The sequence below is a fragment of the Staurois parvus genome, unplaced genomic scaffold (genome assembly GCF_062004578.1).
Source record: "Staurois parvus isolate SC_StPar_1 unplaced genomic scaffold, SC_StPar_1.0 ptg000719l, whole genome shotgun sequence".
NCBI classification, from domain to species: domain Eukaryota; kingdom Metazoa; phylum Chordata; class Amphibia; order Anura; family Ranidae; genus Staurois; species Staurois parvus.
In genome coordinates, this window is record NW_028318515.1 from 10,290,749 (window position 1) to 10,312,850 (window position 22,102).

At 42.3% G+C, this 22,102-nt stretch overlaps 1 protein-coding gene across 1 annotated transcript in view; it reads left to right on the forward strand.

Annotated features, from left to right (window-relative positions):
* Positions 1-22,102, forward strand: part of PIWIL1 (piwi like RNA-mediated gene silencing 1) — a 474,823-nt gene that overhangs the window by 2,910 nt on the left and 449,811 nt on the right. Inside the window, exon 3 of the mRNA XM_089653649.1 lies at positions 9,963-10,088. Coding sequence (XP_089509775.1) covers positions 9,963-10,088 — 126 coding nt within the window. The remainder of the gene's footprint in view (positions 1-9,962; positions 10,089-22,102) is intronic.

Here is a 22,102-nt window from a genome sequence, read left to right on the forward strand (position 1 = left end):
TCTTTGACAGTTCTCTGACAGTTCCTTGACGTTTATAGAAGTTGCAACAATGTATCTATTTGTTTCCATTTAGGATACAGATGTTTTTATTCGGAAACAAATAGATACAATGTTTCAACCGCTGTAAATGTCAAGGAACTGTCAGAAATAGCGGAGCTGTCTGCAGAGACACTTTTTGCTGGACTGGAATTCTTCTTATTTTCATCCTACTTCTTCTTATTCTTCTTCTTCTTCATCCTCATCCTCTTCTTCTTCTTCATCCTCATCCTCTTCTTCATCCTCATCCTCATCCTCTTCTTCACCCCCATCCTCTTCTTCATACTCATCCTCTTCTTCTTCTTCATCCTCATCCTCTTCTTCTTCATCATCCTCCTCCTTCTTCATCATCATCCTCATCCTCTTCTTCTTCATCCTCATCTTCTTCTTCATCCTCATCTTCTTCTTCTTCATCCTCATCCTCTTCTTTTTCTTCATCCTCATCCTCTTCTTCTTCATCCTCATCCTCTTCTTCTTCATCATCCTCCTCCTCCTCTTCTTCTTCTTCATCCTCCTCCTCTTCTTCTTCTTCATCCTCCTCCTCTTCTTCTCCTTCATCCTCCTCCTCTTCTTCTCCTTCATCCTCCTCCTCTTCTTCTTCCTCCTCTCCTTCATCCTCACCCTCTTCTTCATCCTCCTCATCCTCTTCTTCATCATCCTCCTCATCCTCTTCTTCCTCTTCTTCATCCTCATCCTCTTCTTCTTCATCCTCACCCTCTTCTTCTTCATCCTCATCCTCTTCTTCATCCTCTTCTTCCTCTTCTTCATCCTCATCCTCTTCTTCATCCTCATCCTCTTCTTCATCCTCTTCTTCCTCTTCTTCTTCTTCATCCTCTTCTTCATCCTCTTCCTCTTCTTCTTTTTCTTCTTTTTGTCTTCCTCTTGCAGGTCACTGCTCATGCGCAGATTTTTTTATCGGTAAAAAATCGGCCGATTTGCCCACTAATTGCCGCGAAAATCGGCCGATTTTTTTCCAACTTTACCGAAAAACAAAAACGGCCAAAATACTGAAAAACGGCCGACCAAATCGCCCACTAACGATCCGAAAATCGGCCGATTTTATTTTCGGCCAAAAAATCGGCCGATTTGCGACCCGTCTATGGCCTGCATAAGTCTGTCATAACGTGCTAGTATGCGTTGCATATCAGTACATTATGACTTAAACCTGCAAGGGGGGCAGATTTTATTTATTTTTTTATTTTGTGGAAATTACTACCACTTTGTTTTTTTGCTAGTGTCTTAAGTGATTGTCATATCTGTGCAGTATCTGCACAAAAACATAGCTTCTCAACAGTTCCATCTAGGATTAGGAGACTAGCTTTTTCCAAATACATTTTCCCATGGTTTTTGTTCTTTCGGAGGAATGGTATGCAGGCCATGCTCTGGAAATGTGGAGATGGCCTTTAACTGGACCCTGCGCAATGTAGTCTTGTGGACCAGTGTGCTTACAGGTCCGGGGCAGTGATCCCCAGCTGGGAAGTCGAGTCCCTGAAGGACCTTGTGGTATTGCTCGCTTTGATGGGTGAAGATTGAACCCCCTGAGCAGGAGTGATCGACCTGTAACCCATGGGCCACAGGTAGCTCTCAGAGCCCTCTGATGTGGCCCTTGACCTCAGATCAGGGAAGGGTATGCCCTGGAGTTGGCAACACGTTGATCGCGATCTGAACTTGCTGACCCGATATCCCAGCGCATCAGAGTGCATTGAGCCAGCGCTGGTAGCGGAGAATGCAGGTGGCCATGGAGAGAGCAGGAGCTCTGTAACGCCTGCACCTGTTCCAGGTTGAGTGATACCAAGTGCACTTTGCTTGGGACCTTTCTAGCAGCCTGGAGAGTGATGCCGGCAGCAGCTGGATGAGGAAAAGGTTAGTGTAATAAACAACATGCACTGTGTGCTGTGCTTTTGCAATGGGCATATTAGCAACTATAAAAGGGTTAACAACTAGTAGGCTGCTTTCACACTGATCCGCAGGTGCAGCACAGTGCACGTTTGGCTTTCCTATGGCACTTTTCCATATACTTTTATATCCTGTGGGTTGTTTGCTCTTTCTGAAAGTGCACAAAAACTCCTTAATACAGGGATTTTAGTGCGCATTCAGAAAGCGCAACAAACCCACAGGCTATTTAAGAAGTCTATGACAGAGTGTAGCTTACCTGCAGGAGAGCCTCAGGTGTACTGTGATCCACACCTGCGGAATAGTGTGAAAGCAGCCTTTTATGGGGCTCAGGACAGTAAGGGCTTGTTTACATTTGTGGTTTGGGTGACAGTAAAACCCCATAGTTGAGACTTGTTTTTACCACACCCTGCAACCTTTGGTGTAGCGTCAGTGGTCCCATTATCCAGGGGGCCTGTGCGGCCTCCCTTTCACATTCTGGTCTACACTTGTGCAGGAGGAGCTGCAGGGGCTGCATATACAGGAACCAGTCCTCTGCATTTTCCTCCTGCAACTGCTGAAAGCTGTCTTCTCCTCCTCTCCCTCCTGCCAGGAATTCAGCGGCTGCAGGAGGAAAATGTTCATTATGTGATTTAAAATAAAAAATTTGCAGTTCGAAACTATTTAATTTCACTGTGGCCCGCTGTTCCTAGCTAGGGTCTCTACATACGTGTCAGCAGGCCATGTTTTATTGACAGCAGAGAGGGGGTGAGGAATCCCAAAAACCTTCTTTAGTTAAGGAGGAACCTGGGCGTAGCACCCTCACTTTCCAGTTCCTTTGACAAGAAGGAATTCTTGTCAGCGATCACTGGATGACAGTATCAGGTTTCCAGAATACTTGCTGTCTTGGATGCCATGGTCACAAACAGAAGCATTCCCCTTCTCCGTGAACGAAGATGGTGCCAGTAAACAGTGAGCAGGTAGCATGACAAGAGAAAGGGATCCTACTAGTGGTGATACTGAAACCGGCAAAAACCTAGAGTATTTCCAATGTGCTTTCACCTTTTCAGTGGATGTCTTGAAAAACTTGCTGGTACACTCGTATAGGGTTTTATAGCTGAATTGTTGTTCAGTGGTAATTACCCTGCAAAAAGCATATGGGAACATTTGTTTGGCCCTCCTCTGGATGATTACATTCAGGAGGTGACTGTGGGTAGGACTACTCTGTTACCACTTAAAAAAAAAAAAAAAAAAAAAAAAAAAAGAGCAAAGTTCACATTTCAAAAACTTGCCGCTCCTTCTACTATAAAAGCATTCCTTTCGCCAGTCTCAGGCCTTGTGCTCTAAGCCTTAACCCTAGTCCCAGATACACAAGAGCCATGGACTCCAAAGCCATTTAAGACTAGGGACAAGTCATTTTCCCATGGAGGTTTGGTAGGGGGAGATTGCTAACAAGTGAATACATAACATAGTAGCTCTAGACCAAGCAAGAGTGGAATTGCAAAGCTCTCCCACTCTACGTTTCATATTTTTAAATGTTTCTCTAAATTCAGTTTTTGGCACTGCTTTTTGGCCTTTTCACAACCAGAGTGTGCAACAAGGTCCTGGGTCTGATTCTGGGGCTCTTGTTTACCCAGGGTATCCCTGTTATAGGGTACCTGGAGAGTTTAATTCTGAGGGAGCAGTCTGTTTTGTTTCTGGAGAGGATTGTGTTTCGTACAGTGCAAACTCTATATCATGGGTGTTCAACCTGTGGCCCTCCAGGTGTTGTGGAACTACAACTCCCATGAGGAATTGAAAGGCTGATAGTTACAAACATGACTCCCAAAGGCAGAGGCATGATGGGACTTGTAGTTCTGCAACAACTGGAGGGTCACAGGTTGAGCACTCATGCACTAGATTAGATAGATGTTTTCAGGGGTTCTGAATTTACAGAAATTGGTCTTAATCCCAAGACAGAGATTGGAATACTTGGACCTGACCCTAGATACCGTTCAGGCGAGAGTGATCTTCCAGACAAATGCCTTGTCTGAGGACTTGCTCAAGATGCTATCAAATCCGTCAATTCACTTTTGCATGGGAGTTCTGGGAAAGATAGTAGCCTTCTTTCCCAGTTTTATTTCCAGGCCGCTCCCACTAAATTTTTTATTGGCTTGGGACGAGTTGTAAGGGAAACAGAATTCCTAGCACTAGAAAACCAGTACAGGCTTATGCTCATATTTATATGCATTGCTCATGTGCTCATACTGAGCGAAGAAGCAATAGATTCGCTGTTTCAGTTCATCATGTGCACGTTTGTGTGCACATGCAAACAGGCACGCGTGCATTCTAATTAGCATGCACACTTGGCGCCCAATGGCCTATTTGTACTGGTCTGTACTTATGGCCAGTTGCTGAATGGTCTTCAGCTTGTTCCTGTGACCTGATCCACTGTACCTGCGTACCTGTGTATGACCCCGCTTGCCCTTAGACATCGCTTCTGCTCCTGCCTAAATTCTGTTCAGCTGATTACTGTGACCTCGGCCTGTTTACTGGACTTGCCTTTGCCTGCTGTTTCTGTACCTCTATACCTGGCTGTTACTGACCTTAGTCTGCCTCCTGGACTTGCTCTGGCTGCCGATTCGGTCCCTCACTGCCTGGTCATTGCTGAATGCTGACTGGTCCTGCTTCTTTCTTCTGCTCTGGTGTCAAGCTGCTCCTGCGTTTCATTCCGAGGACTGCGACTATCAGCTGTATCCACCTACAGAGTGTACATTGCCAGCCAGCTACTCTGGTATTCCTGCCACTTTTTGCCCTCACATTCTGTCTCCAACTTCAGGAGTGTTGGGGAGGAGGTGTATGAGAGGCCTTCATAACTTTCCAGTCTTCACCAGCTTTGTGATAGGAGGACACAAGACACAATTATTGAAATCCCTGATGCTGTTACTTTCCAACATTAGACGGTCTATGGTTTTGTGGATTTCCTCACAGCTACTGGGGATAGGAATATTCTTCCTCTATTCTGGAGGATCCTGACAATAGATGCCAGCCTGATGGGCTGGAAACTTGGTCACCGCAGAAGTTGTTGCCCATCAACATACAGGATTTGAGGATGATTCGATTTGCTCTGCTACTGTATATTGATCAGTTGCAGGGCCTCCCTGTAAGGGTCTTATTGAACAGCGTCACATCTCCATACGTAAGTCATCAGGTTAGCACCTGAAGTCAGGTGCCCCAGGAGGAACTGGACCTGATACTGTGTTAGGAGGAACTCCATGTTCCCACACTGTCTGCTTTTCACACTTCAGGCATGGAAATTTGGCAGCCAAATTTTCACAGCTTTCTGCAGGAGAGCAAGCTCTTTACCCAGAGGTATTCCAGGAGCTCTGGTGGTGATGGGGGACCCTGAATATGGATCTTCTCATATCCAGGTCCATTGCTAAAGCTGGACAGGGTTGCCTACAGGACCAAGAATCCTCGAGTATTCACATTGAATGCTCTGATGATACCGTGGGATCAGTCCTCCCTAATCTGCATTCATTTTGTATCAAATCAGACAGGCCCTTGTGCTACATAGCTGATGGGAGTTCTAAAGGAGATTGTACAGTGGGGCAAAAAAGTCAGCCACCAATTGTGCAAGTTCTCCCACTTAAAAAGATGAGAGAGGCCTGTAATTGGCATCATAGGTAGACCTCAACTATGAGAGACAAAATGAGAAAACAAATCCAGACAATCACATTGGCTGATTTGGAAAGAATTTATTTGCAAATTATGGTGGAAAATAAGTATATGGTCATTATCAAAAGTTCATCTCAATACTTTGTTATATATCCTTTGTTGGCAGAGGTCAAACGTTTCCTGCAAGTCTTCACAAGGTTGGCACACACTGTTGCTGGTATGTTGGCCCATTCCTCCATGCAGATCTCCTCTAGAGCAGTGATGTTTTGGGGCTGTTGCTGGGCAACACGGACTTTCAACTCCCTCCAAAGGTTTTCTATGGGGTTGAGATCTGGAGACTGGCTAGGCCACTCCAGGACCTTGAAATGCTTCTTACGAAGCCACTCCTTCGTTGCCCGGGCGGTATGTTTGGGATCATTGTCATGTTGGAAGACCCAGCCACGTTTCATCTTCAATGACCTTGCTGATGGAAGGAGGTTTGCACTCAAAATCTCACGATACATGGCCCCATTCATTCTGTCCTGTATATGGATCAGTCGTCCTGGTCCCTTTGCGGAGAAACAGCCCCAAAGCATGATGTTGCCACCCCCATGCTTCAGAGTAGGTATGGTGTTCTTTGGATGCAACTCAGCATTCTCTCTCCTCCAAACACGACGAGTTGTGTTTCTACCAAACCGTTCTATTTTGGTTTCATCTGACCATATGACATTCTCCCAATCCTCTTCTGGATCATCCAAATGCTCTCTAGCAAACTTCAGATGGGCCCGGACATGTACTGGCTTAAGCAGGGGGACACGTCTGGCACTGCAGGATCTAAGTCCCTGGCGGCGTAGTGTGTTACTGATGGTAGTCTTTGTTTCGTTGGTCCCATCTCTCTGCAGGTCATTCACTAGGTCCCCCCGTGTGGTCCTTGGATTTTTGCTCACCGTTCTTGTGATCATTTTGACCCCACGGGGTGAGATCTTGCGTGGAGCCCCAAATCGAGGGAGATTATCAGTGGTCTTGTATGTCTTCCATTTTCTAATTATTGCTCCCACAGTTGATTTGTTCACACCAAGCTGCTTGCCTATTGCAGATTCAGTCTTCCCAGCCTGGTGCAGGTCTACAATTTTGTTTCTGGTGTCCTTCAACAGCTCTTTAGTCTTCACCATAGTGGAGTTTGGAGTGTGACTGTTTGAGGTTGTGGACAGGTGTCTTTTATACTGATAACAAGTTCAAACAGGTGCCATTGATACAGGTAATGAGTGCAGGACAGAGGAGCCTCTTAAAGAAGAAGGTACAGGTCTGTGAGAGCCAGAAATCTTGCTTTTTTGTAGGTGACCAAATACTTATTTTCCACCATAATTTGCAAATAAATTCTTTCCAAATCAGACAATGTGATTGTCTGGATTTTTTTTCTCATTTTGTCTCTCATAGTTGAGGTCTACCTATGATGACAATTACAGGCCTCTCTCATCTTTTTTAAGTGGGAGAACTTGCACAATTGGTGGCTGACTAAATACTTTTTTCGCCCCACTGTATATTCAGATTGTAGTTAGTTGGTGGAAGGTGGTATTGTAATGAGGGAGGTGTGGTCCAGAGCGGTGAACACACACTCTTCTGTGATGCAACAAGGAAGTGAAAGCTTCTGGGAGATGGTCTACAGGAAGTGAATGCTGAGATATCATCTACAGGGAATGATGGAATCTGAAAATCAGTTCAAAATCTTGCATAAACTGATTCAAAATTAAACGTCCTGTGGAGGTAAGTGAGAGAAAAGCACATTGGGATGGCTGGGCCAGAAATGGAACTGGAAAACGCCTCTATTTATTATGAAAAGTGAAATTCTGCCTGAAAAGGTTAACTTATCCTTTAAAAGACCGAGGAGTCTCTGACTTGGTCATTCCTACCCCACTGGTTGCACTACCAACAGAAATTATGCTGGTATAAAACAAAGCAACTGGCTGGCAAAACAATTAGAAGGATTGTGTACAAATTAATATAAGCATATTGCTGCGCTAGACATAAAAAAATCAATTGATACACATCAAAATTGAATCATATGCAGATAAAAGAATATATATATATGAGTCCAAGTAATATTGAGAGGAGAAAAATGTTCCAATATATATAATCAAGTGTAGAGATGGATGTGTATCAGCACGTCCTCTTGAGATCAGAATGCACCACCACCATAGAAACAACGGACGCTTACCAGATCGAATGGACACTTATAATGTTGAGTCAAAAAGGCATGGGTTAAAAGTAGTATATTAACCACTTGCACTCCAGAGGATTTACCCCCCCCCCCCCCTTCCTGACCAGGCCATTTTTTGCATTACGGTGCTGCGTTCCTTTAACTGACAATTGTGTGGTCATGCAACGCTGCACCCAAATTAAATTTACGTCCTTTTTTTCTCATGAATAGAGCTTTGTTTTGGTGGTATTTTGATTGCCCAAGCAGTTTTTTTTTTTTTTTTTTTTTTTTTTAGGCTACAAAAAAAAAGACCGACAATTTTGTGAAAAAAAAAAACAAACTCTATTTTTGACTTTTTGCAAACAAACATGTCCAATAATAAAAATAAATTTAGGACAAAATGTATTCTGCTACGTCTTTGCTAAAACAAAATCCCAATACGTGTGAATTAATTGGTTTACGTGAAAGTTATAGCGTTTACAAATGGCGGTATATATACTGGGATTTTTTTTTAAATTTTTACTAGTAATAGCGGCGATTGGCGACTAATAGCGGGACTGTAGCGGTGCATTTTGACATGGGGGGAACTGACTTGGTGACATTGACATCCCCAGTGACACCAATACAGTGATCAGTGCTAATAAAAAGCACTGACACTGTGTTAATGGCACTAGGCAGGAAGGGGTTAATGTCTGGGGCAATCAAAGGGCTAATTGTGCTGTTTTACTGTAATCTGTGTGTGTGTACTTCACTGTAAGCACACTGCTTTGCATGATTCTGCTATGCATAGCAGTGTGCAGGAGCTGACGGGAGAGAACTGTATTGTTTACTTACAGTTCTCCGTCCGTCGGTAATGCTCCTCGATCACCAGGTGCTGGCGAGTAATCTCCGGATGGGGCCGGTAATTGACAGCCGAGGCCGCGAATAGCGGCGCAGGTAGGGCGCACGCATAGCTCGCGCGCACCCCCCTACCCGGATGTGCAAAGTCACGTGTATAATATACATGATTTTGCGCACCCCTGCTGCCCTGTAGCAGTATATCTGCTATAGGACGGCGGGAAAGCAGTTAATTCCTACCCCACTGAAGGCTCAGATGGCGACTTCAAGGAAGATCTACTATAGTTCTTGGAAATGTTACTTTTCTTGGTTGGAGGCTAAGGGATCTCATCCTTGCAAGTACTGTATGTTGTGAGTCACATTCTGGCTTTTCTCCAGTTCAGAGTTTACTTGGAACTGGCCTTAAGTACATTAAATTGTCAGATTTCATCTTCAGCTGTCCTTTTTTTAAAGATTGATTTGCTTCATACTCTTTGGTGTGTGCCTTTATTGGAAGGTGTGTTGTTCCACCAGTTAAGGGTCCATTGACTTTGTTTTTTCGTTCTGTTACCTATAGACAACTATTTAATTTGTCTGCCCGATTCCGTCTTTGTGCTTCTGAAAGGCCCAAGGAAGAGTCATACAGCTTCCATATCTACCATGTCCTAATGGATCTGCCAGCTTATTTCTTAAGTTCATGGTATAAAAGAACAGTTCCATAAATTTTTGCAATTTTTTCATTTTACCAGGGGTATCTCTGCCTGGGATATTCTTTATCGGGCTTCAGTGGCTCAACTTATGCTTGTATAGCTGCTCCATTGTGTTTGGTTCATACATTTACAAAATGTTACAAAGTTAACATTCCAGCCCCTGTAAACATTACCTTTCGTCAGCGAGTTTTGCAGACTGCTGTGTGAGGTTTTTTCTTGTTTTGGTGTAGTTGAGTGGGGCCTGTTGACTTGTTACCAGGTCACCTTCCTTTCAGATTTAGTGCTTTGAAACATTCCTATTGTATTGGAGATGAAGATACCCTGTGCTCTGGAATGTATGCTAAAAAATTGGATTTTTGGTTTACCTGTAAATTCCTCTTCTTGGGGTACATTATTGAAGACAAAGATTCTACACCTCTTCCTCGGTGGTTTATGACTTCCTACCAAAAATGAAGCCTTGCCTAATAGGGAGTGATTATGCCTAGGAGAGGAGAGGTTTTCCTTTCTTTTTCTTGCCAGTGTCTAATCACCTGAAGATGGCAGCATAAACTATTGTATTAGAGATGAGGATATCCTGTGTACTGTAATGTACTCCCAACAAAAACTTTTTTACTGGTAAAGCAAAAATCAATTTTTTTTTTTTTTATTTTAGCAGCACACGTTTAGTTTTAAATATTCTTTTGTCTATCATTTAGAGTTGACTATTTCAGCTGGTTTTCAAGACTTATCAATAGGAGAACGAGGTGGCAGAAGGCGCGATTTTCATGATCTTGGTGTTTGCACTAGGCAGACTATTGAGCACGTGAAACTTTCAAAAACAGGTAAGTTTACAGTGAGTTTGATATTAATTTTGTGGTTTTAAATCTGACAAAAGGCTTATTTCACTATTGTCTTATTTAATTTCATTAATTGGTTTATGTTCAATGTTTGCTGCAAAAATATAAGTTATAAATATTAAATAAGTTTAGAAAGACTGCAAAAGATGTAAAATCATATATGGGCTTTTAGCTCTGGCTCACACTGATGCGGTTTCTGATGCTTTCCAGAACGCATGTAATCGCATGAAAAGTGAAATAACATGGGTTTCTATGGAGGCTGTTCACATGTATGCATTGCGATTCCAATGCGATTTTTAAAAGGGTCCTGTGCGAGTTTAGTATGGTGCGATTTGTAGCTGCATGGACTTGTATGGAAATCATCTATCTGTCCTAAATAACATTTTCTGCAAGCCTTTTCTTTGTTATCTCCCTTCCGAGGCCCTTGTCAAGAGAGACAGACTGACTGACTGTAAATCACACCAAAAACTCATTAGAATCACTTCTAAATCACATCAACTTGCACTGGAGCTGCTCCTTGAAATTGCACTGCAAAATATTTTCATCTTGCACCACATAAGTGTGAATCTTAGCTGTTGAAAAATGTCTCAAATATTCGTTTTTGTTCTTAGAAAGTGGTAGTTTAGTAGCGACAAATTACTTCTTTTCAACATCTTCTCAATAGACATCTCAATAAAACTTATCACTAACCTAATGGTGGTAATTTAAAGCCAATTTTGCAGTTACAATGCAAGGACTTTTAGATGTGCCCCCTCTCTTTTTGAAAAGCACCATAAAAATAAACTTTAGGGGTGAAAAGGGCATACTTGACTCTCTCCTGGCTTCCACATTCAGCACCTAGATGAGGATGGAGTAGACTTGGTGAGATCAGGGGAATGGCAAGACTCCACATCTCATTGACAAGATGCTCACAGCTCTGTGCTGGTGTGTGCAGTACATATTCCCTGGCATCTCTTTGGAATGAGGAAACAATAAGGAATTGTTTGAAATTTTAGAGGTGCTAAAACACAAAAACAAATCCAATTGCATAAAATTCCATATTTTTTAACAAGGTCAAAAGATTAAAACCATGTTCTCATTAAAATCATTACAAAACTTCCATCCGGATGATGGTATGCTGGACTTGTGAATCCATTTATTGTATAGTACTGTAGTCACTTGAGTTCTACATGTTTCAGCATTACCTTGGCTTCCTCAGGAGACAGATAAGTGCTACACAAATTAGATCACTATGAAATAGAAAAAATAACAGTAAGTACTGAGAATATTAGTTCAGTATGCTAAACATAAAAAAAGAATGATATTGCTTAGGACCAAGCATCCTACTATGCAATATGAACAATATAATATTGAAAATCTAACAATGATCAAATGGACATTGTGGAGAGTTGAAAAGAACAAAACCACAAGGCAAACCCAATAGATAAAAATCTTAATACTTACCAATCAAGGGATTCACAAAATTTTCAATAGGTTCCTCCCCCACCCCGGAAGGGCAGTTTTATTAAGCCATAGGAGAGACATATGGGTCCTAAGTGACTTCCAAAGAAATAAACATTATTTTAGGATGATATGATTCAAATGGTAAATATATCACATATTTGAATAAGGAATTATACACACTTACCGAGTATATAGGTAGGTTCTTCCCAGGAATATTCTTTTACTACTTGCCCTCCTGAGGATTTACCCCCCTTCCTGACCAGGCCTTTTTTTGCTACTGGGTGCTGCACTAATTCAACTGATAATTGCACGGTCATGCAGTGCTGCACCCAAACGAAATTTACGTCCTTTTTTTTTTTACACAAATAGAGCTTTCTTTCGGTGGTATTTGATCCCCTGTGCGCTTTTTATTTTTCATGCTATAAACAAAAAAAGACCGAAAATTTTGAAGAAAAACAATATTTTTTACTTTCAGCTATAAAAAATATATAGTAAACTCAAAGTTGGTTATAAATTTAGGCCAAAATGTATTCTGCTACATGTTTTTGGTAGAAAAAAATCCCAATAAGTGTATATTGATTGCTTTTTGTGAAAGTAATAGTGTCTACAAACTACGGTATAGATACTGCAATTTACGCCATTTTTTTTGCTATACAGCACTGCACTAGTTTAACGGACAATTGGGTGGTTATGCAATACGGTACATAAATGAAATTTATCTCCTTTTTTTCACACAAATAGAGCTTTCTTTTGGTGGTATCTGCTCACCTGTGCGCTTTTATTTTTGGCACTATAAACAGAAAAATTTTGAAGAAAAAAAATACAATTTTGAGAAACAATATTTTCTCATTTCGATCATAAAAAAATATCCAAAAACTAAAATTTCATCATACATTTAGGCCAAAATGTATTCTGCTACGTGTTTTTGGTTACAAAAATTCCTAGCAAGTTTATATTTATTGCTTTGTGTGAAAGTTAGGGCTCATCCACACTTGGCTGTTTTACCAACGCTTGCCAAACGCCCCTATAGTGTTTGGCAAGCGTTGGCCCCTATAGCGTTTTGGCAAGCGTTGGTCCGGCATGCGCGGTTTAGCGGCAGTTGCTAGGCGTTTGCCGAGCGTTAAAAATGCCCCACAAACGCCTATAATGAAGTTTGAATGGTGTTACCTCTCCGCAACCGTGTCGCAACCGCCAGCCGGGCGTTTGTGGTGCTGCACCATAGGCTTGAATAGGAGGCTTCAACACCTCCTGACTCGACCAGAGGCGTCCGTTTTGCCGCGACGCAACGCTACCGCTCTAAGGCTACGTTCACACTAGCATTGTGTGCAGGCGGCAGAGAGGCGTTTGGGAAGCGTTTTTACCGCTTTCCAAACGCCTCTGCCAATTCTGCACATTACAGCACATGGTGCTGTTCTAACGGGAGCGTTTGCGTCGCGTCGCGGCAAAACGGACGCCTCTGGACGAGTCAGGAGGCTTTGAAGCCTCCTATTCTCTTCTATGGTGCCGCTCCGCAAACGCCCGGCCGGCGTTTGCGGTGCGGTTGCGACGCGGTTGCGGGGCGTTTGCGGAGCGGTAACACCACTCAAACTGCATTATAGGCGTTTGTGGGGCGTTATTAACGCTCGGCAAACGCCTAGCAACCGCCGCTAAACCGCGCATGCGGCATTTGCGGAGCGTTTGCCGAGCGTTAATAACGCTTGCCAAAAGCTATAGGGGCGTTTGGCAAGCGTTGGCAAAACAGCCTAGTGTGAACGAGCCCTAACAGCATCATGTGCTGCAATGTGCAGAATTGGCAGAGGCGTTTGGGAAGCTGTAAAAACGCTTCCCAAACGCCTCTCTACCGCCTGCACACAACGCTAGTGTGAACGTAGCCTAATAGCGTCTACAAACTATGGTATAGATAATGGAATTTACACAGCTTTTACTTTCTGACTGCCTATCACATATCTTGAGGTGCTAAAATACCAGGATAGTACAACCACCCTCAAATGACCCCTTTTCGGAAAGTAGACACCCTAAGCTATCTGCGGAGAGGCATATTGTGTCCATGGAAGATTTTTTTTTTTCTCCACAAGTTTCTGGAAAATGACAAAAATGTTTTTTTTTTTTACACGAAGTTGTCATTTAAATGATTTACAGTTGTGACCAAAATTATTCAACCCCCAATGCTGTAAAGGGGTTTAGGGACTATAGTGTACATTTGGAATTGTATTCAGAATCAAATCCTACAAGGACGTTGTAACTACCCAAATGCAACTAAAATGACATCAATTGTTTATGTAATACAGTAGTAAATGGTTCTTATGTGGTTTCTTCATTGCCACAATTATTCAACCCCTTAAAGACTACCACTCTGAAGAACAGAGGTTCATACAGGTGCTTTCCATCAGGTATTGAAAACACCTGTGGATGTCACCGAGCAGCAATCAAGCATAATAAGCACCAATTAGGCAGCTTTAAAATGACTGTGATACTCAGCTCCTTCTAGACATTTACTGGTGTGGTTACAAACATGGTGAAGGCAAGAGAATGGTCCAGGAAGACAAGAGAAGAGGTGATTTCTCTTCACAGGAAGGGCAATGGCTATAAGAAGATTGCAAAGATGTTAAACATACCAAGAGACACCTTAGGAAGCATCATTCGCAAATTCAAGGCAAAGGGCACTGTTGAAACGCTACCTGGTCGTGGCAGAAAGAAGATGCTGACTTCGACTGCTGTGCGCTACCTGAAGCGTAGAGTGGAGAGAAGTCCCCGTGTGACTGCTGAGGAACTGAGAAAAGATTTGTCAGATGTGGGTACAGAAGTTTCAGCCCAGACAATAAGACGCACACTGCGTAATGAAGGCCTCCGTGCCAGAACTCCCAGGCGTACCCCCTTGCTGTCTCCAAAGAATAAGAAGAGTCGACTGCAGTATGCCAAAAGCCATGTGGACAAACCACAAAAGTTGTGGGATAGTGTTCTGTGGACTGATGAAACAAAATTAGAACTGTTTGGGCCCATGGATCAACGCTATGTTTGGAGGAGGAAGAACAAGGCCTATGATGAAAAGAACACCTTGCCTACTGTGAAGCATGGTGGAGGGTCAATCATGCTTTGGGGCTGTTTTGCTTCTGCAGGTACAGGGAAGCTTCAGCGTGTGCAAGGTACCATGAATTCTCTTCAGTACCAGGAGATATTGGATGGAAACGTGATGCAGTCCGTCACACACCTGAGGCTTGGGAGACGTTGGACCTTTCAACAGGACAATGATCCCAAGCATACCTCCAAGTCCACTAGAGCATGGTTGCAGAGGAAAGGCTGGAACATTTTGGAGTGGCCATCGCAGTCACCAGACTTAAATCCGATTGAGAACCTCTGGTGGGACTTAAAGAAAGCAGTTGCAGTGCGCAAGCCTAAGAATGTGACTGAACTGGAGGCCTTTGCCCATGAAGAATGGGCGAAGATACCCGTAGATCGCTGCAAGACACTTGTGTCAAGCTATGCTTCACGTTTAAAAGCTGTTATAACTGTAAAAGGATGCTGTACTAAGTACTAAGATTGAATGTCACTTGGGGGTTGAATAAAACTGATAATGCTGTGAGCACAGAAAAGACATTTGTGGTTATTTCATTATAACTGTTATGTTATATTTGTCTGACCTACAAGTGCCTCTTTAATGTAAATGTAAGCAAGATGACTGAATGATCAAAAGCAATGTCAAACTGGCCAAAACACTCAATTTCAGTGGGGGTTGAATAATTTTGGTCACAACTGTATTTCTTGCACAAGTCATGAGTATATCTGGTATTACACCCCAGAATACATTCTGCTACGTCTACCGAGTATGGGGATACCACGTGTGTGAGACTTTTTGGGAGCCTAGCCACATACAGGAGCCTGAAATCCAATGACCACTTTGAAAGCCTGAAGGTGCGTAACTTCCTCATTACACTTCCTCACTACCTATCACAGTTTCGAAGGCCCTGACGTGCCAGGATAGCACCAAACCCCCCCACAAATGACCCCTTTCTGGAAAGTAGGCACCCCAAGAAATTTAAAAAGAGGCATGGTGAGTATTTTGCAGATCTCATTTTTTTCTCCCAAGGTTTTGAAATAAACAAAAACATATTTTTCTATTTTTTTATTTTTTCTTTATTTTCCAAAAACTTGTGGCAACAAATGAGATCTGCAAAATACTTACCGTGCTTCTTATCAAATTCCTTGGGGTGTCTACTTTCCAAAAAGGGGTCATTTGAAGGGGTTAGGTGCTATCCTGGCATTTCAGGGCCTCCGAAACTGTGATAGGTAGTCTGGAAGTGTAATGAGGAAATAAAGCCCTTTAAAAGCCTGAAGGTGCTTATTGGATTTTGTAGTCTCTCACATGTGGTACCCACATACTCGGGAGAAGTGGCAGAATGTATTGGGGAGTAATTTCACATATACCCATGACATGTGTGAGCAGTAAATCATTTAAGTGACAATTTTGTGTAAAAAAAAAAAAAAAAAAAAATTTTTTTGTCATTTTCCAAAAACTTGTGGTAAAAAAATAAATTTTTACCCAAAATGCCTCTCAGCAAATAGTTTGGGTTGTCTACTTTCTAAAAAGGGGTCATTTTGGGGGGTGGGGGCGTTTTATGCCCAGCATTAGAAGTTTATGCCGCACATCGCTCACTCTTCTAACCACAAGAAGATCAAGCCTTTTCTGACACTTTTTGCTCACATGAAAAAAAAATCAGTAATTTTTGCTAGGAAATTAATTTAAACCCCCAAACATTATATATTTTTTAAAGCAGACACCCTAGTGAATAAAATGGTGGGTACTACAATATTTTATGGAACATAGTACTTGCGCAGTGATTTTTCAAAAGCAAATTTAAAAAAAAATACACTTTTTTTTTACTTTTAATGCACAAAAACACAATATATTGGCCAATTATTTGGTAAAATATAAAAGATAATGGTATGCCGAGTAAATGGATACAAAACATGACATGCTTTAAAAGTGCGCATGCCCCGTGCAATGGCGACAAACTGCAAACATTTTAAATATCCATAGGCAACACTTTAAAAGCTACCATTTTAGATTTACAGAGGAGGTCTAGTGTTAGAATTACTGCACTTGATCTGACGTTCACGGCAATACCTCACATGCATGGTGCAACCGCTGTTTACATACTGTCACAGGGTCAAGGCTTGTGCACACAGGTGTGCGCGCATGGGAGGGGCAATTTTTTTTTTTTTTTAGTTATTTTGATTTTTTTAAAATTATTTTTACACTGTACCTTTAATTTTTTTAAATTTTTTTTTATCACTCTTAATGCTGTCACAGGGAATGCAAATATCCCCTATAACTTCAGTGGGCATTGTCATATATTCTTTTTTGAGAAATCTTGGGTCTATCAGACTCTGGATATCTCCTCTGCCCTTACATTATCTAATCAAACCAAAATCGGTGTGATCAGATGCTTTCCCAATTTACAAATGGCGCTGTTTATATCCTGTGAAACTGAAGTGATGAAATGCTTGTAGCTTCGGAATTCTTAGACTATAGAGATGATTGGCACCACTCTGGTCTCCAATCAGATCTATGGTCAGCTGGCAGAAACACCGGCTGCAGTCTCGGGTTCCCCCAATGGCACGGTACTGCCCGAGAAGGCGGTGGAAGGCAGCGGGGGAGGGGGGACATCTTCTCCCGCTGCTTGTAAAAGCAATCCTGCAGCTAATTAGCCACTAGGATTGCTTTTACATGAAAGCCGATCGCCGGCTGAAAAAAATGATACCAGGATAATGCCTGCAGCTGTAGGCATCATCCTGGTATAACCATTCAAAGTCCAGTGATGTACCAGTACGTCGCTGGTCCTTGTTGGGTGTATATGCTATGTTCTTTTTTTTCTTTTTTTTTTTTTTGTATGCAGCCTGTGGACTGAATGAAAAAATGAGAAGAAATCTCTGCCAGAAAAAGTGTGTGGTATGCCCACCATTAGAATATACCACCCTGCATCCACCCACTTCTAATGGTGGGCACACATTAGGTCACACTTTGCCACAAGCGCAGCTCTAAGATTGAACAAATGTTTAAATAGTGGTACGCTTGAATAAAAATTGTCCACGTATAAGTGGTACCCCATATGGAAAAAGGATGACACAAAGTCCCAAACTATCTTGCCACTGCTTCCCATGTAGTCTGGGCATCCGGGGGGCTCCTCGTGACTATCTTTTCCCTCGTAAATCCAAAATTTATAAGTATAGCCTGTTGTCCTCTCACAGGTCTTCTACATCTTGACCCCATATCTGGCACGCTTGCAGGGGAGAAATTGTTTGACTGCAAGGCGGCCAGAAAAATTAATGAGGGACTCATCAACGCAGATGTTTTGCTGGGGAGTATAGACATCTGCAAATTTTTGGTTAAGGTGATTTGCGAGGGGCTGAATTTTGTGGAGCCGGTCAAATTCAGGGTCACCCCGAGGATGACAGTGTATTGTCATTGAAATGCATAAAACACATTTTACTCTCATATCTATGCCTGGCCGTGGTAGCAGAGAACACGGCATATGATGAATCAGGTCTACACCAATACAACCGCAATTCATTTCTTTTAGTAATGCCCATGATGAGGGTTAGGCCCCAAAAAAATGTAGATTCGAAAACCGTAATAAGTTTCCATGCGACTGGTCTGGCAAGGGTTGAATTTGGGTTGGTGGCGATAAATTGTTGTGCATGTAAATTGCTTTGATCCACAATCAACGCATACGGATATTCTGTGAAAAACAGCTCCAAAAATCAAGGGGAGTAGTTAAATTTGCTATTTGTGGACTGTCAATCGGGATTTGCAAGCACATCCGGAAGGATACTAGGAGCTCTACAGGCCTGTGTGCGAATTCTTTGTGGTTGCGGGACAATACTTGTGCTTGCCCCCGCACCGGCTTGTACTGGACTTAAGGGACTCACCACGTCTCCAAGTCATACTGCAGTGCTGGTATTATTATTATTATACAGGATTTATGGCGCCAAAAGTTTGCTCAGCGCTACAATATAACGGGAGACAATGCAGAACAATACAGTTCAATACAAGGTTAAGAGGGTCTGATCCTGGGAGCTTACAATCTAAGAGATATGTGAAAGACAAGGATGTACTTGGCCACTAGTACTCGCTAGTTCACCAAAAGGTAGCGCGGCACTAGTACTGGCACTCTGCTGCATATGAGAGTCATCAAAATTTACTGACAAGTGCTAACAGAGATCAGGCCTGATTCTGCGAACACTGGGGTTTTGTGTAATATATCAAGTGACAGTTACCTATTGACACTGCACTTGCTGAGGCGAAGGGGGGGGGGGGGGGTAAGCGTAGGGGCTAAGCGCAAAGGCTAGCAGGTTTTGGGGCTGATCCTGCTAAGACTGCGTTTGTGGGGACACTATACTTATGTGACCACTGGTAGAGTGCTGATCTGATGAAAGATATTGATCCGTTCAGACACTATACTAACAATGGAGGTTCATTGTGCATGAGCGTGTTCCTGGCAATCAAGGGGTTAAATGTGATGACTGGTGTACTGGCGGGTAATCTGATGCCATCTGGGAGGGGCGTGAAAACCATGGGAGCGCAAATCATGTGTGTGTGTCTATATATATATATATATATACAGTGGGGATCGAAAGTTTGGGCACCCCAGCTAAAAATTTGTATTAATGTGCAAAATTTGTATTAATAATCAAATTACAGATTAGACATTCTTATAATATGTCAACAAAAGTTAGATTTTATTTCCATCATTTACACTTTCAAAATAACAGAAAACAAAAAAATGGCGTCTGCAAAAGTTTGGGCACCCTGCAGAGTTAATATCTTGTACTGCCCCCTTTGGCAAGTATCACAGCTTGTAAACGCTTTTTGTAGCCAGCCAAGAGTCTTTCAGTTCTTGTTTGAGGTATCTTTGCCCATTCTTCCTTACAAAAGTCTTCCAGTTCTTTGAGATTTCTGGGCTGTCTGTCACGCACTGCTCTTTCAAGGTCTATCCATAGATTTTCAATTATGTTGAAGTCAGGAGATTGTGAAGGCCATGGCAAAACCTTCAGTTTACGCCTCTTGATGTAATCCCCCGTGGATTTCGAGGTGTGTTTAGGATCATTATCCATTTGTAGAAGCCATCCTCTCTTTAACTTCAGCTTTTTCACAGATGGCATCAAGTTACCATCCAAAATTTGCTGAAATTTTATTGAATCCATTTTTCGTGAGATGTTCCCTGTGCCACTGGCTGCAACACAACCCCAAAGCATGATTGATCCAACCCCATGCTTAACAGTTGGACAGAGGTTCTTTTCATTAAATTCTGTGCCCCTTCTTCTCCAAACGTACCTTTGCTCATTCCGGCCAAAAAGTTCAATTTTAACCTCATCGGTCCACAGAACTTGTTTCCAAAATGCATCAGGCTTGTCTATATGTTCATTTGCAAAGTTCAAACAATGATTTTTGTGGTGAGGACGTAGAAGAGGTTTTCTTCTGATGACTCTTCCATGAAGACCATATTTGTACAAGTATTTCTTTATAGTAGAATAGTGTACCACAACTCCAGTGTCTGCCAGATCTTTCTGGAGGGATCTTGCAGTCAAACGTGGGTTTTGAATTATTTTTCTCACAATCCTGCGAGCTGTTCTGTCTGATATTTTTCTTGGTCTTCCAGATCTTGCTTTAACTTCCACTGTTCCGGATGACTGCCATTTCTTAATTACATTCCGAACAGAGGATATTGACATCTGAAAGCGCTTTGCTATCTTCTTATAGCCTTCTCCAGCTTTGTGAGCGTCAACTATTTTCAGTTTCAGTTTTCTAGACAACTGCTTAGAAGAACCCATGGTGCTGATTGTTGGGGCAAGGTCAGATGAGTCTGGGCATTTAAAACCTTTGACATTGACATCACCTGGTCTTCCCAGACGATGATTGAGAACAATCCATGACACTGGCAGGTCTCAGCTTGGCAAAGGGGGCAGTGCATGCTATAAATTCTGCAGGGTGCCCAAACTTTTGCAGACGCCATTTTTTTGTTTTCTGTTATTTTGAAAGTGTAAATGATGGAAATAAAATCTAACTTTTGTTGACATATAAGAATGTCTAATCTGTAATTTGATGCCTTTTGGAGATTTTTCCATCTTTCCTTGGCTTCTTTATGCACATTAATACAAATTTTTAGCTGGGGTGCCCAAACTTTCGATCCCCACTGTGTGTGTATATATATATATATATATATATATATATATATATATATATGCACCCATACCGCCCTGTAGCAGTATTTCTGCTATAGGGTGGTCAGGAAGCGGTTACAGAAACGATTTGTGTTACATCGCTGCGTTACTTTAACTGACAATTGCGCGGTAATGCAACACTGCACTCAAATTTAATGTACGTCCTTTTTGTCCCTCAAATTGAGCTTTCTTTCAGATGTATTTGCCTGTGCGTTTTTTATTTTTTGCGCTATAAAACAAAAGGCTGACAATTTTGAGAAAAAAAACTATTTTGGACTTTTTGCTATAAAACATGTCCAGTAAAAAAATGTAAAAATCACATTTTCGTCATAAATTTCGTCCAAAATGTATTCTGCGACATGTCTTTGCTAAAACAAGTACGTGTAAATTAATTGGTTTACGTGAAAGTTATAGCGTTTACAAATGGTATAGATACTGGATTTTTAATTTTTTTATAATAATGGCGACGATCAGCGACTTGGCGGGGCGGGGATATCTGCGGCGGACATCTTGGAATTGGCGCACGTGACACCGTGCGACTTGATCACTGGGGCTTCCTCCAACGGCTTGTAAATACCCGTCTTAGAAAGGGGGAAAAAGCCTGCTTGAGAAATGAGGATGTCATTCAGCTGCAGCACAGACTTGTTTATTCTGACAGCAACAGGGTCAGTCTTGCTCTCAGAATTTACATAAGTAGGTGTGTGCAGTGCTGTTGGATAAGATTTTTCATCTGCAGTTAAAAAGAGCCTATATGGCGAAGCATGGTGGTCAGGGGTAGCCAGTAGGTGGATGCATTTCATGTATGACCACCATTTGAAGTGGGTGGATGCAGGGTGGTATATTATAATGGTAGGCATACCACACACTTTCTCTGGCAGAGATGTCTTCTCTTTTTTTCATTCAGCCCACAGGCTGCTTAAAAAAAAAAGAACATGGCATATACACCCAACAAGGACCAGTGACGTACTGGTACCTCTCTGGACTTTGAGTGGTTATACCAGGATGATGCCTGCAGCTGCAGGCATCATCCTTGTATCGTCTTTTTCTGCCGGAGATCAGTTTTCATGTAAAAGCAATCCTAGTGGCTAATTAGCTGCAGGATTGCTTTTACAAGCAACAGGAGAAGATGCCCCCCCCCCTCGCTGCCTTACACCGCCTTCTTGGGCAGTCCCATGCCATTGGGGGAACGTGAGAATGCAGCCGGTGTTTCTACCAGCTGACCATAGAGCTTATTGGAGACCGGAATGGTGCCAATCATCTCTATAGTCTTAAAAAATCGGAAGCTATGAGCATTTCATCACTTCAGTTTCACAGGATATAAACAGCGCCATTTGTAA